This window comes from Muntiacus reevesi, chromosome 3 (assembly GCF_963930625.1).
Source record: "Muntiacus reevesi chromosome 3, mMunRee1.1, whole genome shotgun sequence".
NCBI classification, from domain to species: Eukaryota; Metazoa; Chordata; class Mammalia; order Artiodactyla; family Cervidae; genus Muntiacus; species Muntiacus reevesi.
The window spans coordinates 172,645,157-172,670,142 of NC_089251.1; the positions used below are offsets into that span (position 1 = coordinate 172,645,157).

The following is a 24,986-nucleotide window of genomic DNA, read 5'->3' on the forward strand; positions in this document are numbered from 1 at the left end:
TGTAGCGGGCGGGGATTTAAGGCTTTTAGCAGTACCTGATCTCCCGGGGCCAGAGGCTGAGCTGGCCCTTCGTCGTCCGTCGGTTGTGGCAGGGCCCGGTCTGCGTGTTCTCTCAGCAAGGCTCGTAAGAGGGAGAAGAGGGGGAGGTACCCCGCGAGTGGGGGAGCCTCTCCCTCTGGGAGGTGAGTCAGGAGGCAGGGCCTGCCATAGAGCAGTTCAAAAGGGGTCAAACCTGTTTTGGAGTGTGGTGTGGTGCGAATGCGAGTGAGTGCCAGAGGGAGGAGGTCGACCCAAGACAGCCGCAGTTCTGAGGCGAGCTTGGTCAGGTGCGTCTTGATGATACCGTTCACCCGCTCTACCTTGCCTGACGATTGGGGCCGATAGGGAATGTGGAGATGCCAGTCGATGCCCAGGGCCGTAGCCACCTGCTGGGAGATTTGTGAGATGAATGCAGGCCCATTGTCAGGCTGGAGAGAGTTTGGCAACCCAAATCTGGGAATGAGATGGGTCGTCAAGACCTCTGCCACCGCCGCTGCCGTCTCTCGGGCGGTGGGGAAGGCCTCGACCCATCCTGAAAAGGTGTCTATTAAGACCAGCAGATAGCGGTAGGTTCGATGTCTGGGCAAGTGGGTGAAGTCTATCTGCCAATTCTGCCCAGGCATATGTCCCCTTAGCTGGTGAGTCTCTTGTGGGGGTCGGAGTCCTCCTTGAAGAGAGGTGGAAGCACATGTTAGGCAGGAGCGGTGGACAGCACATATGGTCTGTCTGAGATGTAGGGGAGAAAAGACAGGGCTGAGAAAGGAAAAGAGAGCCCTTGGTCCGATGTGGAGGGTATTATGGATTTGGGATATTATGGTCTTAGCCTGGCGCTCGGGAAGCACCGGTTTATTATGGAGTAATATCCATCCCGATGGGTGCCTCTGAGCCCCTTCCTGTGCCAGCAAGGCTCTGGCTTCTTTGCTGGAATAATCTGGGTTGAGGGTGGATCTCAAAGTCAGCAAGGGCTCGGGGGCTTGTTGTAAGGTGATTTGTCGAGCCACTTGGTCTGCCATATTATTACCCAGAGCGACAGCGTCTTGAGTATTCCGGTGTCCCTTGCAGTGTATGATAGCGACCTCTTTGGGCAGGGATAAGGCATCTAACAGTCAAGTAATGTGGGGGGCATTACAGATGGGGGATCCTTTAGTGGTCAGGAAGCCCCGCTCTTTCCAGATTGCCGTGTGAGAATGGGCAATCAAGAAGGCATATTTGGAGTCTGTGTAAATATGGGCCCTTTTTCCTTTTGCTAGATATAAGGCTCTAGTTAGGGCTGTTAGTTCAGCCTTCTGAGAGGTCGTCCCGGCTGGCAGGGGCTGAGCCTCCAGGACTTCTTGGGTGGTTACCACAGCATAAGCCGCCCTTCGGTTCCCGTCGGGATCTCGCTTTGAGCTCCCATCGACGAACAAAGTTAGCTCTGGATCTGGTAGAGGTTGGGAAAACAGGTTGTGAGGTGGTTGCATAAGGGACTCAAGGACCTCTGGGCATGATTGGGCTGGGGGTTTTGAGGAAATGGGGAGGGAGGGCAATGAGGAAAGCGGGTTTAATTGTGGAGAACGACCCACGGAAACTTGCGGATTGTCCAAAAATACCAGGTGAAACTGCTGGAGCCTGGATTCATTGAGGTCAGATAGAAATCTAGAGGCTAGAAGATCACCAAGGCAATGGGGTGAGAAGATGGTCAGGGGCTGACCATGAATCAGCTTTTTAGCATCAGCGTACAATGTCGTCGCTGCTGCTAGTGCCCGCAGGCAGGGGAACCATCCCCTGGCTGTGGGGTCAAGTTGTTTGGATATGTAAGCAATAGGCAGCAGTTCGGGGCCAATCGGCTGCACCAAGGCTCCAAAGGCTATCCCTCCCTTTTCATCAGTGTATAAATGGTATGGATAGTTGGGATTGGGAAGAAAGAGAGGGGGTGCAGCCAATAGGGTTGAGCATAAAGCATGGAAGGCCCGAGCCACTTCGGTGGGGGAAGACAGCGGTCCCGTGGGAGTTTCTTTAGCGGTGGCATATAGGGGTTTGGCCAGAGTGGCGTAATTTGGGACCCAGTGTCGGAAGAATCCCGTCAGTCCCAAGAAGGACAATATCTGGTCTCCGTTGGCCGGAGGGCAGAGGGACCTGAGGAGGCTACACCGATCTGCTGTCAGGGCCTTAGTGGTAGGGGTGATTTGGAGGCCTAGATAGACAACAGAAGTCTGAGTCAGTTGAGCTTTGGATTGTGAGGCTCTGTAGCCCTGGGAACCGAGGAAATTAAGAAGAGTCGCAGAATGTCGTCGGGAGGTCTCTTCTGAGGGGCTGCAGAGGAGCAAGTCGTCTACATATTGGAGGAGGGTGCTAGGACAGAGCGAGCATCTGGCCAGGTCCCGGGACAGAGCCTGCCCGAAGTAATGGGGACTGTCTCTGAACCCCTGAGGGAGTACGGTCCATGTGAGTTGTGTAGTCAACTGGGTGTCGGGGTCAGTCCAGGTGAAAGCAAAGAGGAATTGGCAGTCGGGGTGGAGTGGGATGGTAAAAAAGGCATCTTTGAGGTCAATAATGGTGAAGTGAGAGGTTTCGGGAGGTATGGAAGAAAGGAGGGTGTAGGGGTTAGGGACAAGTGGATGGGCAGGGACCACCGCCGCATTGATCAGGCGGAGATCCTGCACTAGCCGGTAGTCTCCTGAAGCCTTTCGACAGGGAGGATAGGCGTGTTACAGGGGGAAGTTGTGGGGATCAGGAGACCCTGTCCCATGAGGCGGTCGATGATGGGTTTTAGCCCCCTGAGGTTATGGGTAGATAGAGGAAACTGGGGCCGGGCTGGGAAACAGGTGGGGTCCCTTAGCTGGATGAGGACTGGAGGGTGGTGCCGGGCCACCACGGGACTCGGGTGTCCCAGACCTCAGGATTAACAGAAGAGGTTGGAGGGTCAACAAGTAGCATCAGGAAGGCCCCTGACGTGGGAGCCAATTCTGGAGTTAGGTGAAGAGTGGCCTTTAGCTTAGCGAGAATATCTCTTCCCAAGAGAGGAGTAGGGCAGGAGGGGATGACCAGAAAGGAGTGGGTAAATAGGCAGGAATCTAATTGACAGGATAGTGGTTGGGTTTGGAGCGGACACAAGGGTTGGCCGTCAATGCCCATAACCGAAACCTGGGAAGGACGTAAAGTGCCCCCGAAAGAGGGAAGGACCGAATAGGTAGCCCCTGTATCAACTAGAAAGTTAATAGACTTACCCGCTACCTGGAGCGTTACCCTGGGCTCGGCTTGGGTTATCGGGGTTCCCGAGTCTGGGCAGCGTCAGTCATCATCGAAGCTCAGCAGCTCTAAGGCCGGAGGAGGGCAGGAGGTCTCCCTGGGGCGCTCTGGTCTCCGGCCCCTAGAGGTCAGGGCCCAAGAGGCCTGGGGACAGTCCCCAGCCCAGTGTCCTCGCTGTTTGCACAACGGGCACGGCTTGGAAGGAGGCCGCGGATTGGGGCACATCTTGGCCCAGTGTCCTTCTTGGCCGCACTTGAAGCAGGCCCCCGGAGGGGGGTTTCGGGGCCCCGAGCCTGCCGCCGGCCGCAGGGCCACTACCAAGGCCTGGGTTTGCTGGTTTAGGAGGCTCGCCTGAAATTCGGCCTTTTGCTTGAGCCTTGCCTTTCGACTGGTCTCAGCAGTTTCTTCACGGGCATTGTAAACCTTAAAGGCCATTTTTACCAGGTCTCGAATAGGGGTCTGAGGGGTCCTCAGCCTTGGCCAGCTTTTTTCGGATGTCAGGTGCAGACTGGGAGATAAAACGATTGGCCAAGGTAGCTGCCCCGATGGGGGACGCAGGGGACAGTCTAGTGTATTGAACAAGGGCCTCAGTCAGCCGATTAAGAAACATGGCTGGGTTTTTATCGGGCTCCTGAGTCACCTCATCTAGTCTGAGGAGGTTTACAACCTTATGAGAGGACGTTTCCATCCCATCGAGAATGCACTCTATCATATAGCGTACCCGCAGCTGGCTGCCACCCCCTTCCTTGTAGTTCCAATCAGGGTCGGTGTCAGGAACTGCCTGAGCTCCCGGGGGACGCTCGGGGGAGGGGCTGGCACAGTGACGCTGATCAGCCTGCGCCCTGGCTGCCGTCCAAATGGCCTGCCTCTCTTCGGGGGTGGTGGTAGACCCCAGGATGACATATACGTCCTGCCATGTTAAGGAGTAGGCGCGGGTCAGACTAGTAAACTGCTTAATATACTGAGTGGGGTTGGAGGAAAAGGATCCCAGCTTGGCCTCAATCTGTGCTAAGTCTTGGAGAGAGAAGGGGACGTGAACCTGGGCCAGTCCGTCGGCTCCGGCTACTTGCCGCAGGGGGAATAGCGGGGCTGGGGGAGGGGGAGCGGAGGCTCTTGGAGGGTTGCTATGGGAGCCTTTGGAGCGAGTGTGGGAGCTAACCGGAGAAGCGGAGGGAGTGACTGGGGAAAGGGGGGGGGGTACAAAATAGGGTAAGGGGCCGGAGGGTCTGGGGCCGGTGGTGGAATCTCGGGGGCAGGAGCAGGAACAAAAGGGGCCGGAGTGGAGGGGGATGGGGCGGGAACCGGAGAGGAAGGGGTGGGGACAGCCGGAGAGGAAGGGGTGGGGACAACCGGAGAGGAAGGGGTGGGGACAGCCGGAGAGGAAGGGGTGGGGACAGCCGGAGAGGCATAGGGAGGAGGGGCCACCAGATCTTCCGGGGGAACGGAGAAAGCAGAGGACTCGGAGGCGGGGGTAGTTGGGTTGGCCCGGGACGGTGGAGTCGGGGGGGCCATGGTGAGTAGGATCTGGCTAGGAGCGCAGGTGGTGCACAGGGTGGGGCGAGAGCGCAACGTCCAAAAGGCCTGGACATAGGGGACCTCAGACCATTTTCCCGTTCTCCGGCAGTAATTATCTAAATCACGGAGGACGTCAAAGTCTAATGTCCCTGCAGCTGGCCATTGTGAGCCATTATCTAGGGAATACTGAGGCCAGGCCTGTGAACACAGAAAGGTGAGCTGCTTGGGGCGGATATATCCTTTTAGTGTTAGGGTCCACAGGTTAGCCAGCAGGCACTCTAAGGGGGTGGAGTATTGGGGATCGGGTTTGGAGGCTGTCGATCCCATGGCGACCACGGGGCATGGAGGCAACCCCCGCCTTCCGAACGTCTTCGGACGAGTCAAGGGGAGCCGGAGGTCCGTGTAGGAGAACATCTTCTTCACGACTGCAGGGGCCCGGAAAGGCCAAAGCCGGAGGTCTACTCAGTTGTTTAGGACGTCTCCCTCACGAACTGGTGACCGGAAGGCAGAAGCCGGAGGCCGGAGCTGGAGGTCTACTCAGCCGCTGAGGACGTCTCCCCACCAGCTGGTGACCGGGAGGGCCCAGTAAGTGCGCACCCGTTACGGGGCCCTAGGAGGTGGTCGCCAGGGAGGGCAGGCCCCAAAGCCGAAGGGACTTACCCCATATCCTGCCGTCCGGGGGTTTGGTCTGTCGCCTGGGTCCGGGGCTACCGCGGCGGTGGAGCTCGAGGGGGCCTCAACGGCGAGTGCCGGAGGGCTCTCACCTCGGGCCCCACGTTGGGCGCCAGATGTTAGAAAACGCCGCGGGAAGAAAGAGCCACCTCTAAGGACCGGTGGTGAAGGCCTTTATTGGGCGGTCGCTCTCGGGCAGAACTCCCGGGGAGGGGCGGGTGAGTGAGGAGACAAAGGGAGTCTGCGAGGAAGGAGAGGTGGGGAGAGGTTTTATATCAAGGCCAGGCGTCCAGGTCAGGTCCTTCTATATAAGGAAGAAAGCGCGGGCTACAGCGGCGGTGGGTGTCCAAGGGCTCTGTGTCTGTTCCTGGTAGTACCAGGCTGCAGGGGGGGGGTCAGTCCCCGGAAGTTTAGCCAGCCTCCGGAACCTGTCTGCGGCACTTTTTCAGGGCAGGCCTCAATACATCCGACCTTTCACCTGTGAGCAGGCAGCATGGCCTAGGTGGGTCGCTTGGTGTGTTTGGCTTACCAGAGTGTGTGCCAGCTCCTCCGGTACCAATAATTTGCCACTTGGCAATTCCCACCATCCCTTTTCAGTCTTGATGGCCCCTTCCATTTTGGAATACCCGAGAGCTGTTGTCCTTGTTTTATCAGGCTAGTGCCATCAGTATATAGGACCCAATTAGGGTCTGGAACCTTGAGCCCTTCTTTAAAACAAACCCCAGATACCTTACCTCCTCTTTGTACATCTGTGCGTTCTTCTTCGACAGCCGGTAACCTGCTTCCATCAACAGCTGGAGCAGTGCATTTGTCCCTTTCCAGCATTTTCCCTTGGTCTCAGGCAGCCAGCAGCAGGTCATTCCCGTATTGTAGGAGCTGACATCCATACTCTTCCGGATGGAATGAGTCCATGTCAGAAGCCAAGGCTTCCCCAAAGATGGCTGGGGAGTTTTTAAACCCTTGTGGGGGAGTCCAGATGAGCTGTTGTTTGGTGCTCCCGACTGAATCTTCCAATTCAAAGGCAAAGATGGGCTGTGACACTGGGGCGAGGCATATGCAGAAGAAGGCATTCTTGAGATCTAGGCAAGTGTAAATTTAGTCCTCGGCGGGAGGAGGCTAAGTAAGGTATAGGGGTTTGGAACAGTGAGGTATAAAGTCACAGTAGCCGGGTTCACTAGCCTGAGATCTTGTACAGGCCTATAGTCCTATCCTCCTTCTTTTTTGACTGGCAGGATTGGCGTATTCCAAGCCGACTGGCACTCTACGAGAATGCCTGCTTGTTTCAATCTATTGATGTGGGGCAGTATGCCGGCCCAGGCCTCTATCGGTAGCGGGTACTGGCGCTTTCTAACTGGGATGGTGCCTGGTTTGAGTTGTATTATCACTGGGGCGTGATGTTTAGCCAGCCTGGGGAGAGGGGGAGTTGTCTTCCACCCAGACCTCAGGGAATAATTGAGTTAGCTCTCTCATGCTCTTCTGGCCCACCCGGTTCTGCCGTCAGAGGCTCATGCAACCTCCACTCATCTTGGGGGGGGGGTATTGAGAGAGAGGGCAAATAAGCCATAGAGTCCGTCCAGAAGGTGGGCCTCTCCTCAGGGGAGAAAGTCACCTGTGCTCCTAGTTTGGAGAGCAAGTCTCCTCCCAACAGGGGTACTGGGCACTCAGGAATGCAGAGGAATTCATGAATCACTTGGTGCCCCCCCCATCTGACATTTTCTGGGCTGGCAAAACGATTTAATCATCTCTTCTCCTGATACCCCAGTTACATCGGTAGTCTTTCTGGACAGTGGTGCCACAGGTTTTGCTACTACCGACAGTTCTGCTCCTGTATCCACCATGAAGTCAGTGTTTTGGTCCCCCACTTTTAAGGTCACCATGGGCTCTCGGGGACCTGTTATCTCTGATCCCCGGCAGCCCTATTTAATTTCTAAGTCAGCAAGCCCCACAACTGCGGGAGCTTCCTCTTCCTTCCTTGCCTTAGGGCATTCATTCTTCCAGTGGCCCAAACCTCGGCACCGGGCACACTGGTTTGGTTGTAACAGACCCGGGGCCTCCCTTGGGACCCGCTGAAGGACTGTCCTGTCCCTGGGGCAGATGAGGTTTTCTGGAGGGCCCGAGATAGACTTTTCCAGAGCAGCAGCTAGCCCTGTAAATCTTTTGTCTGTTCTCTTTCGTTCCCTCTGACTCTCTGGCAGAGCACAGTCTCTGCTTAATTCCAACGTCTCCCTCCCCTTCTTGTCAGTACTCACCGGGAGAGGCGGGTATAGCTTGGGCGGTTCAGTTGGAGCTGGATCCGGGAAGTGTTGGCCAGAGGCTTCTGTCACCGGGATCGAGCCTGCCAAAACAGCGACTCTATGAACTCCGGGAGAGCTGGCGGAAGAGCAGCGGCTGCTGCAGGAACTTCACCTGGCCCTTGATCGGTCATTAAGGTGGCCTCCCGTCCTGGTGAAGCACTGGGAGGCAGGCGCATCATTCTCCAGCATGGGGGAGGGGTCAGGTCATCCCCATCCAAATCCTGGAGAATTTCCTTTTTTATCATCAGTCAATTTTTGTGCCATTAATATTTTTCCCTTTGCCTTCTGGTACAGAACCTTGTCCAAGTAGGAGGGTCTCAAGCTAACCCTAGCCATGAGTCAATAGATGGATATTGATCCAGGTGTCCTGGCTCTCCTGTGACTACTGTGTAGATTGCTTCCACTATTTTTTGTTATGCCCGATGTTCGAATCCCCGATCGGGAAGAGAGGTTTCCAAGACAATGCAACTCCCAAAAAAGGGAAGTTTATTACTGACTCGAGCCAGTGGCCTTCTGCCACAACCATCACAGTGGTGCAGGGTCAGAAAGCGCTGAGCCCAAGCTGTTACACAAATTTATAAGATATGCATAAGCGGTTAGTAGCTGGCTTAAGCGGATTGGTTACATGTTTGCAAAGCAATTCTATTGGTACAGACTTTCGCGGGCTTTTTCAAACCTGGGCGTTCACGGGCTTTTCAGCTCTCCCTTTGTTTCTTACTGGGCGCATATTGATTGGTTGGCTCCAGGTTACCTGATGGGGTTAGGGAATCTTACCATTTCGGGGGAAGCTAAAACTTAGGTCCAGGCCGCCTGTCATGGTATTAACCCTGGCAGCCTCACATTCCCCCCTGTCTTGTTGTTCCTGTAGAGGAATCTTTCTCTTCATCCTGGGCTACCATCTGATATTGCTGCCTCAATACCATAATCTGAATAGTATTTAGATGTTCTTTAATAAATGACATTAGCCAGTTTAAAATACAAGGGCCAAATGTAAGTGTTAATAATAGCACTATAAGCGGGCCCAGGAGGGTGGAAACTAAGGTGGTCAGCCAGGGGGAGAGTTGAAACCAAGACTCAAACCATCCCTGTTGGGCCTCCCGTTCCCTCTTTCGTTGCACCAGCCCTTCTCTCACTTTTGCCATAGATTCTCTTACCACTCCTGTATGGTCTGCATAGAAACAACATTCTTCTCCCAGAGCCGCGCAGACCCCACCCTGTTGGAGAAAAATCAAGTCTAATCCTCTCCTATTCTGCAAGACCACCTCAGACAAGGAAGTCAGAGACTTCTCTAAGTGGCTGATTGATTTTTCTATGAGAGTTATATCTTCATCTATGGCGGCTCGTAGGGAGGAAAACCCTTGGCCTTGCAGAGATAGTGAAGCTATCCCTGTCCCTGCTCCTGCCAGCCCAAGACTGAACAAGGTTGCTATGGTGATCGCACTGATTGGCTCTTTTGTCTTAGCAATTCCCGGTCCCAATGTGAGTACATAACCTCTTCAGAGTGGTATAAGATTTTTGGCATTACAGCAACCAGGACACAGAATTCTCGACTCTGGTTAAAAACCTTTACATTTAAACATGGGGTTAGCCCAGTATATGAACAAATCCACCGACCCCCAACCTCTGGCACAATCCAATTTTTGCCGTGTAAGCGTAGGTTACTAATAGTCCGGGCACAAAGGAGAGTTTTATCACGTGGCACTGTGCCCAGAGTCCTTGTCCCCAAACTTCATTCATTGTGAGACTAATCTTGCGTTCTTTCCATCGGCATTGGGGTGGGTTCCGGCCTGAAGACAAGTGGTAAGAGACATTGAGGCCTGTGGCCTCATAGAAGGGTGGGGGAAGATTATAACAAAGCCAACAGAACTGGATCGCATTAGGGTTGGTATGGTTTAAGACTGTAAAGGCTGCATTCACTAAGGCCCATAGGGGGTCCTGAATTGCTGAACTAATGGTAACAGCCAGAGGGCCAGGGGTTTCCGTCAGTTTGCCTCTGAGGCTCGGGGTAGAGGAGATGTTAAATGTTCCCGGCGAGCTTGGTCTGAAGGTGGTTGACTTGGGGGTCGCCTTGTGCCCCTGTAATGTTTTGACCAGATTGGTACCTAAACTATGTACCTGCACTGGCTCAATAACCTGTTTAATGATTAAAAGCTCACCTGGGTAGAGGCCGGGCCAATTTACATGAAGCTGAAAACCCCAATCAGTCCTGAGGTCCAGCGGTTTTCTTTTTTCGCCCGTTCCTGGTTAAATTATACTCGTACCTGAGGCCCCTGGTGTCTACGGTCCTTGAAGGTGAAGATAACTAGATCTCTGTTTCCGACATCCCACCTCTGGGGTCCATCACAAGAGGTCACACAACTCCAACTCCTGCAATAATAGCTTTCTATGCCACCACAGGTTTTCCAGTTATTTCTTACATAGCCAGGGCAAGCCCAGAACCCCAACCTATGGTTTTTTATCCCATCCCTATAGTACTTATCATAGACACCGTCCTGCTTTGCGAAGAGGCTTGAGAGGTCAAAGTTCAGGTCCGGCCACCAGGTGTTCGGAGGGTGGATTCCTGAGGTCTCATTGAGCAGCTCATGAGTTTGCCCATCGTTGAGTTTCCAGGTGATCTTAGCAGGTTGATGGGGGTTATGACTGGTCGCTCCTGGGTCGATGAGAGCTGCCATCAGCAGGAGAATTAGGAGGCCTCCCGGCGGGCGAGTTTCAATTTCAAAGGATTTGACGGGTGAGGACTCGCCTTCCATTCTGCTCGCGCTTTTTCCTGTTCTTCCGGTGTGGCTTGCCGCACGTGATTGCAGTGAACCCAGGGTCCAATCCCGTCGACCTTGACAGCAGTAGGAGTGGTAAGGAGAACAACATAAGGGCCTTTCCATCTAGGTTCTAATACTTTAGATTGGTGTCGTTTTACCCAAACCCAATCACCTGGGCCAATATTATGTGAGGGGAGGGCCCTCTTGTTTTGGCCCTCGTGTATCTCTCGAATCAATTTCCAAACATGGTTATGCACCTTACTTAATGCCATCAGAGTTTGCTGGAATTGTCCCAAAGTAGGGGGTGGCAGGCATTTTCCTTCGAAAATAGGATACACAGGAGGGGGTCTTCCATACAGAATCTCAAAAGGAGTAAGATTCAGCTTATAAGGGGTGTTACGCGCCCGAAAGAGTGCAAAGGGGAGGAGGGTCACCCGGTCCCTGCCAGTCTCTATTGCCAACTTTGTCAAAGTTTCTTTTAGGGTCCGATTCATTCTCTCAACCTGTCCTGAGCTCTGGGGATTATATTTGCAATGTAACTTCCATTTCGTCCCCAGAGCTTGGGCCAGCCCTTGTACAATCTGGCTCACAAAGGCAGGTCCGTTATCAGAACCCATAGTCACTGGCAGCCCATACCTAGGCACTATCTCCTCTAAGATCTTTTTAGCAACCACTATTGCTGTCTCTCCCTTAGTGGGGAAAGCTTCCATCCACCCCGAGAAGGTATCTACCAGAACGAACAGATAGCGGTACCTGTACTTGCCTGGCCTTACCTCAGTGAAATCTATCTCCCAGTGTTGCCCTGGCTCCTCCCCTCGGTACCTCGTTCCCGAGTGCTGCTTCTTCTCTGCCCTCATCGGCTGGCACGCTTCGCAGGCTTGAATTATCTCTCGTACAGTTGCATTTTGTCGAGGGAACCTCAGGCAGGCCGTCTGGAGAAGTGTTAGGGTCCTTTTTTCTCCCAAGTGTGTAGTTGTGTGCAGGTGTTCACATAGGTGATGACCCAGGGTGGCAGGCAGTATCAGGTTGTTGTTTTGGTCTCGGTACCATCCATCTTGGTCATCCTTCTGGAGGGTGGTATCCTCGTTGATCCAGGCGAGATCAGGGAGGGAATAGTCGGGAACTGGTGGCAGAGTCCCCATACCAGGAGGTGGAAGTCCCACGGCTAACATGAGGGCAGCATAGTCCCGGCTAGCCGGTTCTCAAGCGGCCGCATCAGCGGCACGATTGCCCCGTGCCTTAGGGTCTTCTTTCTGGTGACCGGGGACATGTACTATAGCTACTGCCCGGGGTAGTTGGACAGCTTCCAGGAGCCTGCGAATCTCGGGCAGATTTGTGACCTCTTTTCCCTCAGCTGTCCGAAATCCCCTTTCTTGGTATATGGGACCTTGAATATGGGCAGTGCTGAAAGCATATCGGCTGTCAGTAAAAATGGTGACTCTCTTCCCTTTGGCTTGCTCTAGAGCCTGTATTAGGGCAATCAATTCTGCTTTTTGTGCAGAAGTGTTTGGGGGAAGTGTCTCAGCCCATATCGTCTGCCCTGAATCATCAACTATGGTGACTCCCGCCTTCCTTTGCCCATCTTTTACATAGCTGCTCCCATCAGTGAACCATACTAGCTCACTGTTGCTTAGGGGTACATCAGTTAAGTCTTTTCGTGCCGCCAGGGCCTCAGCCAGTATCTCGCTGCAATCAAGGAGAGGGCAGTCCTTCTCTGGATTAGGTAGAAGCGTGGCCAGATTAAGGAAGCAAGGGGTCTGAAAACGCACCCGTGGAGCATCGAGCAGCAAGGCCTGGTAGTGTGTCAAGCGGGCATTGGAGATCCACTTTCCTGGCGGCTGCTTTAGAACACCTTCAACAGCGTGGGGGGTGTAAACCAAGAGTTGCTGTCCATATGTCAACTTGTCAGCATCGCGGACGAGGGCTGTAGCTGCAATGATGCGAAGGCAAGGGGGCCACCCAGCGGCCACCGGGTCTAATCGCTTCGAAAGGTATGCTACCGGCCGCTTCCACGGTCGCCATCGTTGCGTCAAGACCCCCTTTCCTATTCTGTGCTTTTCATCTACAAACAGCTGGGATGGCTTATTTGGGTTAGGCAGGGCAAGGGCTGGGGCTTCTAGTAGGGCCTGTCTGAGTGTCTGGAAAGCCTGTTTCATTGGCTCAGTCCAAGTCCAGTTTGGGGTCTCTTTACTTCCCTCATACAAGGGCCGGGCCTTCTCAGTAAACCCCATAATCCACAGTCTGCAATATCCAACAGTCCCCAGAAACTCTCACATGGCAAGGGGTTTGGGGCTCTGGTATCTGCAATACTGTTTCTTTCATGGCCTGAGTTAGCCACCTTTGTCCCTGCCTGATCTTATACCCCAAATAGGTGACCTCTTGTCGGGCTATTTGTGCCTTCTTTGCGCTAGCGTAATACCCCAAGATGCCTAGGGTCTGTAAGAGGTCCCCGGTGGCACGGCTGCATGCCTCCTCTGTGGTTCCAGCCAACATGAGATCATCTACATATTGTAGCAGAATGACCTCTGAGTGGCAAGCCGGATATTCGTAGAGGTCCTCACTCAGAGCCTCATTAAACAAGGTAGGGGAGTTCTTGAACCTCTGTGGGAGGCGGGTCCAAGTTAATTGTACTACCGGTTGGCCCTCCCCGTCAGTCCACTCAAAGGCAAATATCTCCTGGCTCTGGGCCACCAGGGGTAGGCTGAAAAAGGCATCCTTCAAGTCCAACACAGTGTACCAAGTGTACTCAGGCAGCAAACTGCTCAGGAGGGTATATGGGTTAGGGACAGTTGGGTGTATGTCACTCACCCATTTGTTGACTTCTTGCAGGTCTTGGACAGGTCTGTAATCTGTCCCCCCGGCTTCTTCACCGGCAGTAAGGGGTTGTTCCAAGGGGATTGGCATCGCCTGAGAATTCTGGCATCCATGAGACGTCGAATGTGGGGAGTGATCCCCCGCCGAGCTTCCTGGCTCATGGGGTATTGTTTCACCCTCACAGGAACTGCCTCGGCCTTTACCTCGATGACGACCGGATGTCTCTGTTTGGCTAGTCCCATCCCTGCCGTTTCTGCCCAGGCCAATGGGTATTTATGGACCCACGGTTGTACATCTAGTGCTATGGTCTCCAAGGGCTTAGGCGCAAAAAGTCTGTATTCATCTCTTAAGGCTAGGGACAAGACATGTATCGGTTGTCCAAGTCCATCCGTGACTGACATACCCCCAGGGTCAAAATGGATCTGAGCATTAACTTTAGTCAACAAGTCTCTTCCAAGTAGAGGGGCTGGGCATTCTGGTATCACCAAAAACGAATGGGACACCTGGTGGGTCCCCAGATTTACTTTCCGTTCTGTGGTCCAACAATATCTTTTTGTCCCCGTGGCTCTTTGCACTAAGCTGGTTTTCTTAGACATTAGTCCCAGTTTTTTATTTAAAACAGAGTGTTGGGCGCCAGTATCTACCATGAAGCCAATGGGTTTCCCCTCCACATGTATGGTTACCCAGGACTCGGGGAGGGGTGCCGAGTCTTGACTCCCCTAGTCACTGTCTTCCCCTGCATATAGAACTCGAGTTCCAGGGGGGGATTTTCTCTCTCTGGGTCATTCCTCACTTTGAGTCCCTCTTAGGGCACTGGTTTTTTCAGTGCCCCTGTTCTTTGTAGTAGGCGCACTGATCCTTCTTAGGGCCTGCCTTTTTGGTTTTTCTTTTTCTCCCGTCCGGGAGTCTCGAGGCTCCCTCAATTCTGTTCCGGCCTTCATCCCCGCAAAAAGAATCTTTGCCAGCTCTCTCTGGTTCTTCCGGTTTTCCTTCGCCCTATGTTCCCTATCTTCTTTCCTGATCTTCTCAGCTAATTCCCTTTCCTCCCGTCGAATTCGTTCTTCCCTTTCTTCTGGGGTCTCCCTATTATTAAATACCTTTTCAGCTACTTTCAGTAAATCCTGTATTGTCTGTTCTCCCAATCCCTCTACCTTTTGTAATTTCTTCCTAATATCTGGGGCTGCCTGATTTACAAACGCTAACAGAACTGCAGCACGTGACTCCTCAGCCTGGGGGTCCATAGGTGTATATTGCCTGAAAGCTTCCATCAGCCTCTCTAGGAAGGCTGCCGGGCTTTCAGTGGGCTCTTGCCTTACTAGATTTACCTTTGCCAGATTCATCGGCTTTCTTGCTGCAGCCCGCAGGCCAGCCATTAGAGTCTGGCGGTACACTCGGAGACGCTCCCTACCTTCCACCCGCTCAAAATCCCAGTTAGGCCGCAACAGAGGAAACCCCTCGTCCACGAGATGAGGCTGGGCGGTTGGCCTCCCGTTGACTCCCGGGACCCGTTTCCGCACCTCTGGCAGAATTCACTCCCATTCTTCTGTGGTGAAGAGCACCTGCAACAGCTGCTGACAATCATCCCAGGTGGGGTTGTGAGTGAACAAAATGGAATCTAAGAGGTCAATGAGGCCTTGGGGTTTCTCTGAGAAAGGAGGGTTTTGGGTCTTCCAATTGTACAGGTCACTCGTGGAAAAGGGCCAGTACTGATAGGTTCACTCTCCGTCCGGGTTAGCTGGTCACACTTGGACGGGGAGCGCCTGAACAGTGGATGAAGGTAACTCTGGGTCCCCAGGGTCTTGCTTACCCTTATCTCCCTTAGTTTTTCCCCAGGTCCCCGATGCCGGTCCCCCCTCACGGTCGGTTCCCGTTGACCCTCTTAAACCTCTCGGTTCACCTGTGGGAGCTTCTCTCCTCGGAGGGGGTTGCAAGGAGGGCACATATGGCGGAGGCCTTATCTCCGTTTCTAGATCTATCAGGTTTGGATAAGATGATTCCTGAAGGACTGGTTTTGGGTCCTCTTTCTTTTGGGTTTCCTCCGGGAGGGTCTCCATCACCAGGACCTGTGAATTGGAGGAACTAAGAAGTTTGTGAACGAAAGGCTTTAACCATTTAGGCGGATTTTCCACTAGATCCTGCCAGACCATGACATAGGGGACCTGACTCGGATGGCCCCAGGGATCAGGAGCCATAATCTTCTCCTTCACAGCCTGTATGATGGACGGTTGAAAGGTGCCTTCCGGAGGCCATCCAACCCGAAAGGCGGGCCACTCTGCAGAACAAAAAGTTATTAATTTACTTTTCTTGATTAGCAAAGACAAGTTATGGGCCCTGGCCCTGACATCCGAAAAATGGCCAGTCATGAGAGAAAGTGGGGTAGATTCTCCCTGACCCATGGTCAAAGAATAAGTGGTAAGGAAGAGAGAGAGAGGAAGTCACTGAGAACGACCACCAAAAATCCTACTGGGAGTGGTGGCGGCCAAGAGGTTGGACTTATGGCATGCTTTTGGAACTGTTTATGTGCCTGCGTCGTTGCACGGAAGTTTTCTTGCTGGGGGCGGGCACCCTAGGGCTTTCTAGCCCGTTCCGTGACCCCCTTATCCTCTCACGGGAGTCTTCAAGTGGCAGGCGCCCTAATGGCCTTTAAGTGCCTGACCCGTGCCCACAAGAAGAATTTTAGGCCACGTCCTCAGTTAGGGATGTTAAAGGAGAGTTTCACCCGGTCAGGCTCTAGTTACTGAGGCTCACTTATTGTAGGGCCTTCAGAGACCGCCAGAGTGTAGCCCTGGCCAGGATTCATCAATTGCCCCCACAACCGTTTGCCTGTTCACTGAAACTCCCAAAAAGAAAAGGAGTTGAGGGCAGATCAGAGAAGAAGAGAAGGGGAATAAGTCAGAAGAGAGAAAAGAACGATGCACCAGAAGAGTACAAGACTAGAGACAATGCCAGCACACACAAAAACACGGAGAGCCGAAGACAAACACACGGACAAACAAACGTCAGCCGACAACACAGCGCTGGGTTTTCGGGCCCCCTGAATTTTCTTGCCTCCCAGTAGCAGATTCACCTTACCTAATGGCGTCTGCTGTTCACCAGACTCGGGGACGGGAGAGGACCTTTCTTTCCTGCGGAGTCGGCTGCCTCCCAGCGCGTTCGCTGGCCTCGGTCTTATGCCGGCTAGCCCCCCTTTATAGAAAGCCTTTCTTCTGTGCCAGATACCTTCCTGCTCCCCAGCAGGGCCTTGGATTTACTCTGGACTTTCCTGAGCACTGGTGTTATTATTTATCCTTCCCCTTTGTCCTGTAAGTGTTCTCTTCTCCCGGTCAAGGGATCCCGGACGAGCCCCCAAATGTTATGCCCGATGTCCAAATCCCCGAGCGGGAAGAGAGAAGGCTTCCAAGACAATGCAACTCGCAAAAAAAGGGAAGTTTATTACTGACTCGAGTCAGGGCCTTCTGCTACAACCATCACAGTGGTGCAGGGTCAGAAAGCGCTGAGCCCAAGCTGTTACACAAATTTATAAATATGCATAAGCGGTTAGTAGCTGGCTTAAGCGGATTGGTTACATGTTTGCAAAGCATTTCTATTGGTACAGACTTTTGCGGGCTTTTTCAAACCTGGGCGTTCGCGGGCTTTTCAGCTCTCCCTTTGTTTCTTACTGGGCGCATATTGATTGGCTGGCTCCAGGTTACCTGATGGGGTTAGGGAATCTTACCATTTCGGGGGAAGCTAAAACTTAGGTCCAGGACGCCTGTCATGGTATTAACACTGGCAGCCTCACATTTTTAAGTTCATGGTGTTCTCTGGTGGCCATCCTGCTCCCAAAGGGGGCCATTCGACCTCACAGAGTATGTGGAGGCAGTTAGGCTTCATCTTCACCCCATAGTCTCTTCCTAATCCCTTCTTTAAATTTTTAATCATGCACTCCAATACAGTTGCCTTAGATTCACTTCCCCCCATCTTGCTTACCTTCTCGGACCTTCTTCTACATTTCCTTTTCATTCTGTCTACGAAGTTCTCAGTATCCTATGTACTTCTGATATTTCCACTCCATGACACTTAAATTGCCATTCTGCCTCCTTCCTAATTGGGGTGAGAAGAGCCTTACCTGCCAGATCCCAGAAGGAGAAGGGGGATCGGCATGTCTTCACCCGCCAGTCAGCACAGCTGAACCAGAACATCACATGGTCCAAGACTGTTTCTCCCTTGAAGTCCATTCTGCCTTGGTGGGCTAGATCAGGTGCAGATGAAAACACAGATGGGTTAAATAGCCCATGTCCCAGGCTATCTCCAGAAAAGCCAATTTATACTCACTTCTGTATCCCCCTCCTTCTAGCCTAACAATTCCGAGGGGGTCAAGAATTTCACAGCAGATGGGACACCTCCTGGGGGAGGGCAGAATATGAGCATACAAGGACCAGTTTCCTATCCTAAAAATCCCCTGGCGATCGCTTGGTAATAATTTTCCCTGAGACCACGTGGACACACCTCCTAAATGACCTTCACCAATTTCCTTCCTAAACCCTAGCACGCTCGTCGACCTATGTACCAAGCAATCGTTGCTGCTTACCTATTCCAGGCTCCTGTGGATCCCCGCTCCTTCTAGTTCCTCCCAGGGGGGTGATCAGGCCCCCTCTTCCACCATGCCGGGTGGGTTCCTCCTCACCTGAGTGCTCAGTTCCCTGCTGCCTTTCACTATCTGTCAAAACGAAGAAACCGGGCTTTGAAAGGCTGAATTCTTCCAGAGGGGTGAGGCGCCTTCCCCCCTCTAGGAGATTCAAGCCACAAAGCCTCGGGGTGGCCTCAAATGAGACCTGTCTCCTCAAAGTGAGGAGATTCCCAGCCCATGCACCAAATGTTATAGCCATGCTTTCCAGGAAACAAACTCACTCAGAAGGACAATGCAGATAGTGGAGTGCAGTTTATTACACCAGCAGGCCCAAGGCAGAGTCTCCTCTTAGCCAAGGACCCCGACCAGCATTTGTGAAAATCTTTTATACCCCTTGTGTACGTGTCCAACCACCACCCCAATTTCCTTGAGACTTACATAAACAAAGGAAGGGTAAATACAACTACAATAACCCCACCATTTACATGTTATGTGTTCAAACAGTTAATTATCAATAAGCCCACAGTTACATTCCAAAGAGTTAATAATCAATAAGCCCATGGTCACATTCAAACCAGTTAATAATTGATAAGCCTGTGATTACATCCTGAGAGATACGGGAAAAAATTTATGACCTGTCCGGAGACAGGGGTGATTATGGTATGTTTCCTCTTAGGCAATGAGTAACCTGGATGTGATCTTCAAGATTCCCCTGCCCAGAGGGGGTCTTATCCTTCCATTGTCATTCCCATAGGCGCTAAGCACAGAGTTCAGAGTCCACTGGAGAGGTGGCCGTGCATGAGCAGCACAGACAGACCTCAGATGGAGTCCAGGCCCTGTGAATCCCTTCTTCAAGAGGAGGAAGAGATAGTGGATGCCAACAAGGATGTATTACAAAAGCCTGCAGAGTTTTTTCCCAGCTAAATTACTGTTTCTGGGAGTTCCCGGGTTGCCCAGTGGTTAGGCCTTCACCTTCCAGTGGGGCGGTGGGCGGCGGGGGGTGCAGGTTTGATCCTTGGTCGGGGAGCTAAGATCTGACATGCCTCATGGCCAAAAAACCAAAACATGAAACAGAAGAAATACTGTAATAAATTCAATGGAGACTTTAACAATGGTCCACATCAAGAAAGAAATTACTAAGCTTCATCAAAATATATGTGGATTTGCATAAGTTTACTAATAAGATGCTTAAATCAAGTAAAATATCCACAACTCTGATCTTAAGAATGTTTTCTGTATCTGATGGCGTCTATCAACCATCCCTGGAGCAGCTGTTAATCATGTTTAATATTTAGTGGACACAGTGAGACTTACCATGAAGGAGAAAAGCTAAATATAAGTACACACTTGTTTGCTATTAATATTTTAGGATATCTCAAATTCTGTGTCGGCTTCCCTTATAAAAACTAGTAAGAAGCTGTGAACTTCTGTTTTCCTAGATGAAAATTGGATTCCAAGCATTTCTATGTGAATTTTATGTGAATCCAAGAACTTACCTTAACTTTCCAGATTTAATTTATTGCAATGAAAATAAGAAAATAACTTTCAGTTGCTATACATCCTCTTGGCAAAAATACCTCTCATAATAAATGAGAAAAAATAGGGAATCATCTCGCTTATGAATTATTTATTTTCTTTCACAGAAAAGGACGAGCCTCCACTCAGCAAGGCAGGGCAGGATGTGGTTTTGCATCTGCCCACAGATGGCGTGATTCTGGACGGCCGAGAAAGCACAGATGACCACGCCATCGTCCAGTATGAGTGGACACTGCTGCAAGGTGACCCGACAGTGGACATGAAGGTAATTCATGTTGTAATTGTAAAGAAAACTAATGTTTCAGCAAAGTGATCTTTCTACTTACGTTTCCCGAATATCTGTAAATTGACAGACGTGTCAAATGGAGAAAGCATAAAAATGATTGTTGAAATGGTGTCTTATTATACGAATTTACTTTTCTTCTGAGTAAACAGTGATCCTGACCATGTGTTTTCTTCTTATTTTATTTCTTTTTTTTGGCCACACCGTTCAGCTTGTGGGATCTTAGCTTCCCAACCAGGGATGGAACCCGGGCCCTGAACCACCAGGGAAGACCCTGGCCATGTGTTTTAAAGCTTACCTTCATTCTTGCTTTTTTGTCAACTTCTCCAGCGCACGTAAAAGCTGCTTCAAGGGAAAAGACTCATGCTTTGTTTTGTGGACTCAGCATAAAACATGTTTTTAAAACATTTAAGAAATGTTAAAAGCATTATATGTTTTCCTTTCTTCTTTGTTTCAGTTTGGGGCCCAAGCAGAAAATATGAAAAATACAAAAGAGCATAAAGGGGAAAACAACAACACAATGAACTTACTCTTCATAGGCTCCAGAAAGCAAGCGTCTCACTTAGCATTAGGCCTACCTGAGTTAGTTGAGTTAATTAAGTGAGGGGAGTTTGACATCAAGGGCTCCTAATCAAGTGCTCCTCACTGATTTTCATAAGGCTTACCTGCGCTGGAATTGCAGCCGATGGGAATGAGCCTCTTGTCCACTGGTTACCTACACTCAGTTAAGATGTAACTGACATGCAACATTATATCAGTTTCAGATGTAGGACATAGTGACTTGATATATGTATATGTTGTGAAATGATCATCACAGTAAGTCTAGTTAACATCTGTCACCACACAAAGTTATAATTTTTTTTTCTTGTGGTAACAACTGTTATGATTTACTCTCTTAGTAACTTTCAAATATGACACAGTGTTGTTGACTAAAATCACCATACTGTACATTACATCCCACGACTTATTTATTTTATAACCGGAAATGTATACCTTTTGAATCCTTTCACCTAGCCCTACCCCATGCCTCTGGCAACCACCAGTCTGTTCTCTATATCTCTGAGTTTGGTTTGGGCTTTTTTGTTGGTTTTAGATTCCATGTAAGTGTGAGATCATACAGTATTTAATTTTTCTGTCTGGTTTATTTCACTTACCATAATGACCTCAAAGGCCATCCATGTTATTGCAAATGGCAAGATGTCCTTCTTTTTGTATTCCGTATTTTCTTTATGCTTTTATCAGCTGATGGACGTTTAGCTTGTTTCCATATCTTGGCTATCGTTAAGTAACACTGCAGTGCATATGGGGTGCATATATCTTTTTAAAACTATATTTATTTTATTTTTGGCTGCTCTGGGTCTTCCTTGCTGTGCACGGGTTTCCTCTAGCTGTGGCAAGCAGGGGCTGCTCTCTAGTTTCGGCGCGAGGGTGCTCCTTGCAGGGGCTTCTCTTGTTGTGGAGCCCAGGCTCCAGAGTACCCGGCTTCAGTAGTTGCGGGGTGGACTCAGTTTGTGCCCGCATGGCACGTGGAATCTTCCTGGACCAAGGATCGAACCCTCGTCCCCTGCATGGCAGGCAGATTCTTAACCACTGGACCACCAGGGAAGTCCTATATGTCTTTTCAAGTTAGTGTTTTTGTTTCCTTCAGATAAATACCCAGACATTGAATCGCTGTATCAACAGAGTCTACAGTTGTTAGGAAAGTGACTTTTTTTTTTTTCCTGCCGAGCCTCTTTGTAGATAAGAGTATTTCCTGGCTTAGGCAGATAAACTTCATCCAAACCACTCCAGTCAGAGAAGGTGGAGAAAAATCTGTGTTGGTTTGCCAGGGTTGCCATAGCAGAGTACCACCGACTGGATGGCTTAAACAATGCATTTCTCACAGTCCTAGAGACTGGAAGTCCAAGGTCAAGGTGTCAGCAGTTCTGCTTTATTCTAAGGCCTCTCTCCTTGGCTTGCAGGCAGCTGTCTTCTCTTTCCTACATGTTCACAGGCTCTTCTCACTGTGAGGAAACACTGATTTCTGTTCTCTTAGGATGAAAACAAGAACAGTAATCAGCTAGCCCCTCAAGACTGATATAAGCACGTTGATTTTTCCAAAGACTATACAGTCTTAGAATTGGACCAGACCTTCGACCAGCATCTTACCCAGTCTCCTATCCATACGAGAGCCCCTGCTTTCACCTCCCTTCTAGTGGTCATCCAGTCTCCCTGGTATTTCCAGAGATGAAAGCTCGCTAGTTCGCATCATGTCCTGTGACATCTTTAATCAGCTCTCATTTCTGGGCCAATAGGATGTGCCTCCCTGTTATTTCAATGCATCTATATTGGGTCTTCCTTTTGGAAAAGCACTGAACTCATCTTTTTATTCTATGCAGTAGCAATTAAACTTTGTTGTTGTTTTTATGAATGTCACCACTGAAAATGGTCTTCTCAGAACTCAACACTCCCAGTTCTTACAACATTCCTCATATGAATTGGCTCTTAGACTGTCCACCATCCAGCCTTTTTTAGATTTTCTCAGGTTCATCCATGCCCCTCTTAAAATCTGACCCCCCTAATTGAACCCCATACTTTAACTGTGGTTCTTCCTGACAGACTATTACCTCCTGTGATCCAGACATTGTCTCACTTCTATTAATGAAGATTCATTTACATAAACTGTTTTAGTATCTGCTTCTCACTATAGGTTCATGTTGAGCTTTCCATCAGAAACTACAAATATGCATGCTGAGTTGTGTCCAGCTCTTTGTGACACCACGGACTGTAACCCACCAGGCTCCTGTGTCCATGGGATTTTCCGAGCGAATGCTGGAGTGGGTTGCTGTTTCCTGCTCCAGGGTAGGTTCATGTTGAGCTTTGCAGTAGAAGGAACACCTAAAGCCTACTTTATCTTTCCACACAATTGCCATCTTGAGGTCTCCCCCATTTTACGTTTGTGTAAATTGATTTACTGAACCTGACTGCAAGGCCATGTGTTTATCCTTTTTATACTTCAGTGTAGTTTTCAACTACAACAGAAATAATTTTTGAACTTTGAGTATCATCCATTATATTGGGCTTGGCAAAAAAGTTTGTTCATGTCTGGCTGACTCCCTTCACTGTTCAACTGAAACTATCACATTTTTAACTGGCTAAATACCCCAATATTAAATTAAAAGTTTAAAAAAATTTTTGTTTGGGTTTTTCTGTAAGATGTTAAACCTGATGAAAAACTCAAATGAACATTTTGCCAACCCATTGTTTATTATTCTCCTGTGCATTGTGTCAGCTGCAAAATTAATACATTTTTACTGAAATTTCTGAGAATTAAGATTGATCAGAGGGCTTCCCTGATAGCTCAGCTGGTGAAGAATCTGCCTGCAGTGCAGGAGATGCAGGTTCAATCCCTGGGTCAGGAAGATCCCTTGGAGAAGGGAAGGACAACCCACTCCCGCATTCTTGCCTAGAGAATTGCATGGACAGACCATGGGGTCGCAGAATTGTACACAACTGAGTGACTAACACTTTGACTTTTACTTTCAAGATTGATCAGAAAAGGTACATGAACAAGCCACTGATCAGACCTCTGTGAGAGTTACAGCACTCATGGATATATTTGTTCAAGCAATTGCAAATCTGTCTCTGATCACCTAGATTTTCACAGTTGCTATGAAAACTCTGTTCTGTAGATTATGAATTGTGTGTATGAATGCTAGATAAAAATAATGCTTATGATCCAGTATTAAATTTACTGAAGGTGTTTATGAAGAAGTAACAAAATTAGGCATCCAAAAGGCTGACTAAAGAGGAAAATGTGTGGGGCTTCCCTGGCAGTCCAGTGGGTTAAGACTCTGCACTTCCACTGCAGGATGTGGGGATTCCATCTCTGGTCAGGAGAACTAAGGAAAGAAAAAAGAGGAAATTGTGGACCAATTCCCCAGTCAAGTTATAACAGTGATAGCACGTAGACCTAAAACTATAAAGCCACCATCTAGCAACAAATCCCGTAATAGGGGAGCTATTTGCTCTCAAACTGCAACTGTCTTATAGTGGTTATGAATAATTATTTATACATAATTATATATAAATAAATATATTCTATACAATATATAATAATATATTAATAATTTTATTACTGTATATAATAATTTATTTATATAATTTATTGAATATAATTTAATATAATTAAATTATTATATAATCAATTAATATAATTAAATTAATTGTATAGTATAATATAAAAATATAAATTATAATATAATTTATATAATAATTTGTTGTTAATATATTATATTATATAATAATATATAATATAGTAAATTATTGTATATAAATAATATAGAAATATATTTATATATTAATATAATATACTTATAAATAATTATATTTTCATATATTATGTATTTATATATGTATTATATATTTATACATAATATAAATATAATAATATAATATATATAATATTATAATATACAATATTATACATTATATTATATGTTAATAGAATGTATATATAATATATATTATTATATATATTTATATGTATGTTAAAATGTGCATATATTTGTATATGTATATTAATATGTATATGTGTATATATGTATGCAATATATATACATATATAAATAGATATAAATATATATTATATATTTATATACTATATAAATGTATATTAATATATTGATATATTTATAATTACATGATATATAAATATATATTATACATAATATATAAATATATATAAATTATATATATACATATATAATATACTATAAATGTATAAAATATATTATATATAAATATATAATATAAAATAGTATGTTATTATAATGTATATTATATATAATGTAGGTATTATATATTATATTTTATTATATATTTTATATATAATATATATTCATGAGACATTCACGAATGCCCTCAAAGTTAACTCAGCTCTCATTGGTCAGGCTTTCCGCTGAGTGCCTATGCCAAGCCCTTCTTGAGCCCTCCCCTCTCCTCTCTTCACTATCTGCAGAATCCTCACCCCCTTTTCTCATCTTCCATGGTACAATAGTCAATCCTTACTTTCTTTTGCAATACTTTATGACCAGTTTCTAGGACCTATGCTTTCACATCCAAATCACCCATTCAGGTCTCCAAAAAACAAAAATAAATGAGGTTCTCCACCTTAAGAAGGATTATGCTGCCACCTTCATTATGGTAAAATTAATAGCTAACCTTATTTTAGCATCTAGTGTGTGTCCAGTATTGTTCTC

The 24,986-nt window shown here is 48.7% G+C and overlaps 1 protein-coding gene across 2 annotated transcripts in view; it reads left to right on the plus strand.

Moving 5' to 3' along the window:
• LRP11 (LDL receptor related protein 11) overlaps positions 1–24,986 on the plus strand; it is a 78,228-nt gene that overhangs the window by 14,162 nt on the left and 39,080 nt on the right. For both annotated transcript variants that reach the window (XM_065931128.1, XM_065931129.1), the window contains exon 2: positions 19,571–19,728. In XM_065931128.1, coding sequence (XP_065787200.1) covers positions 19,571–19,728 — 158 coding nt within the window. The remainder of the gene's footprint in view (positions 1–19,570; positions 19,729–24,986) is intronic.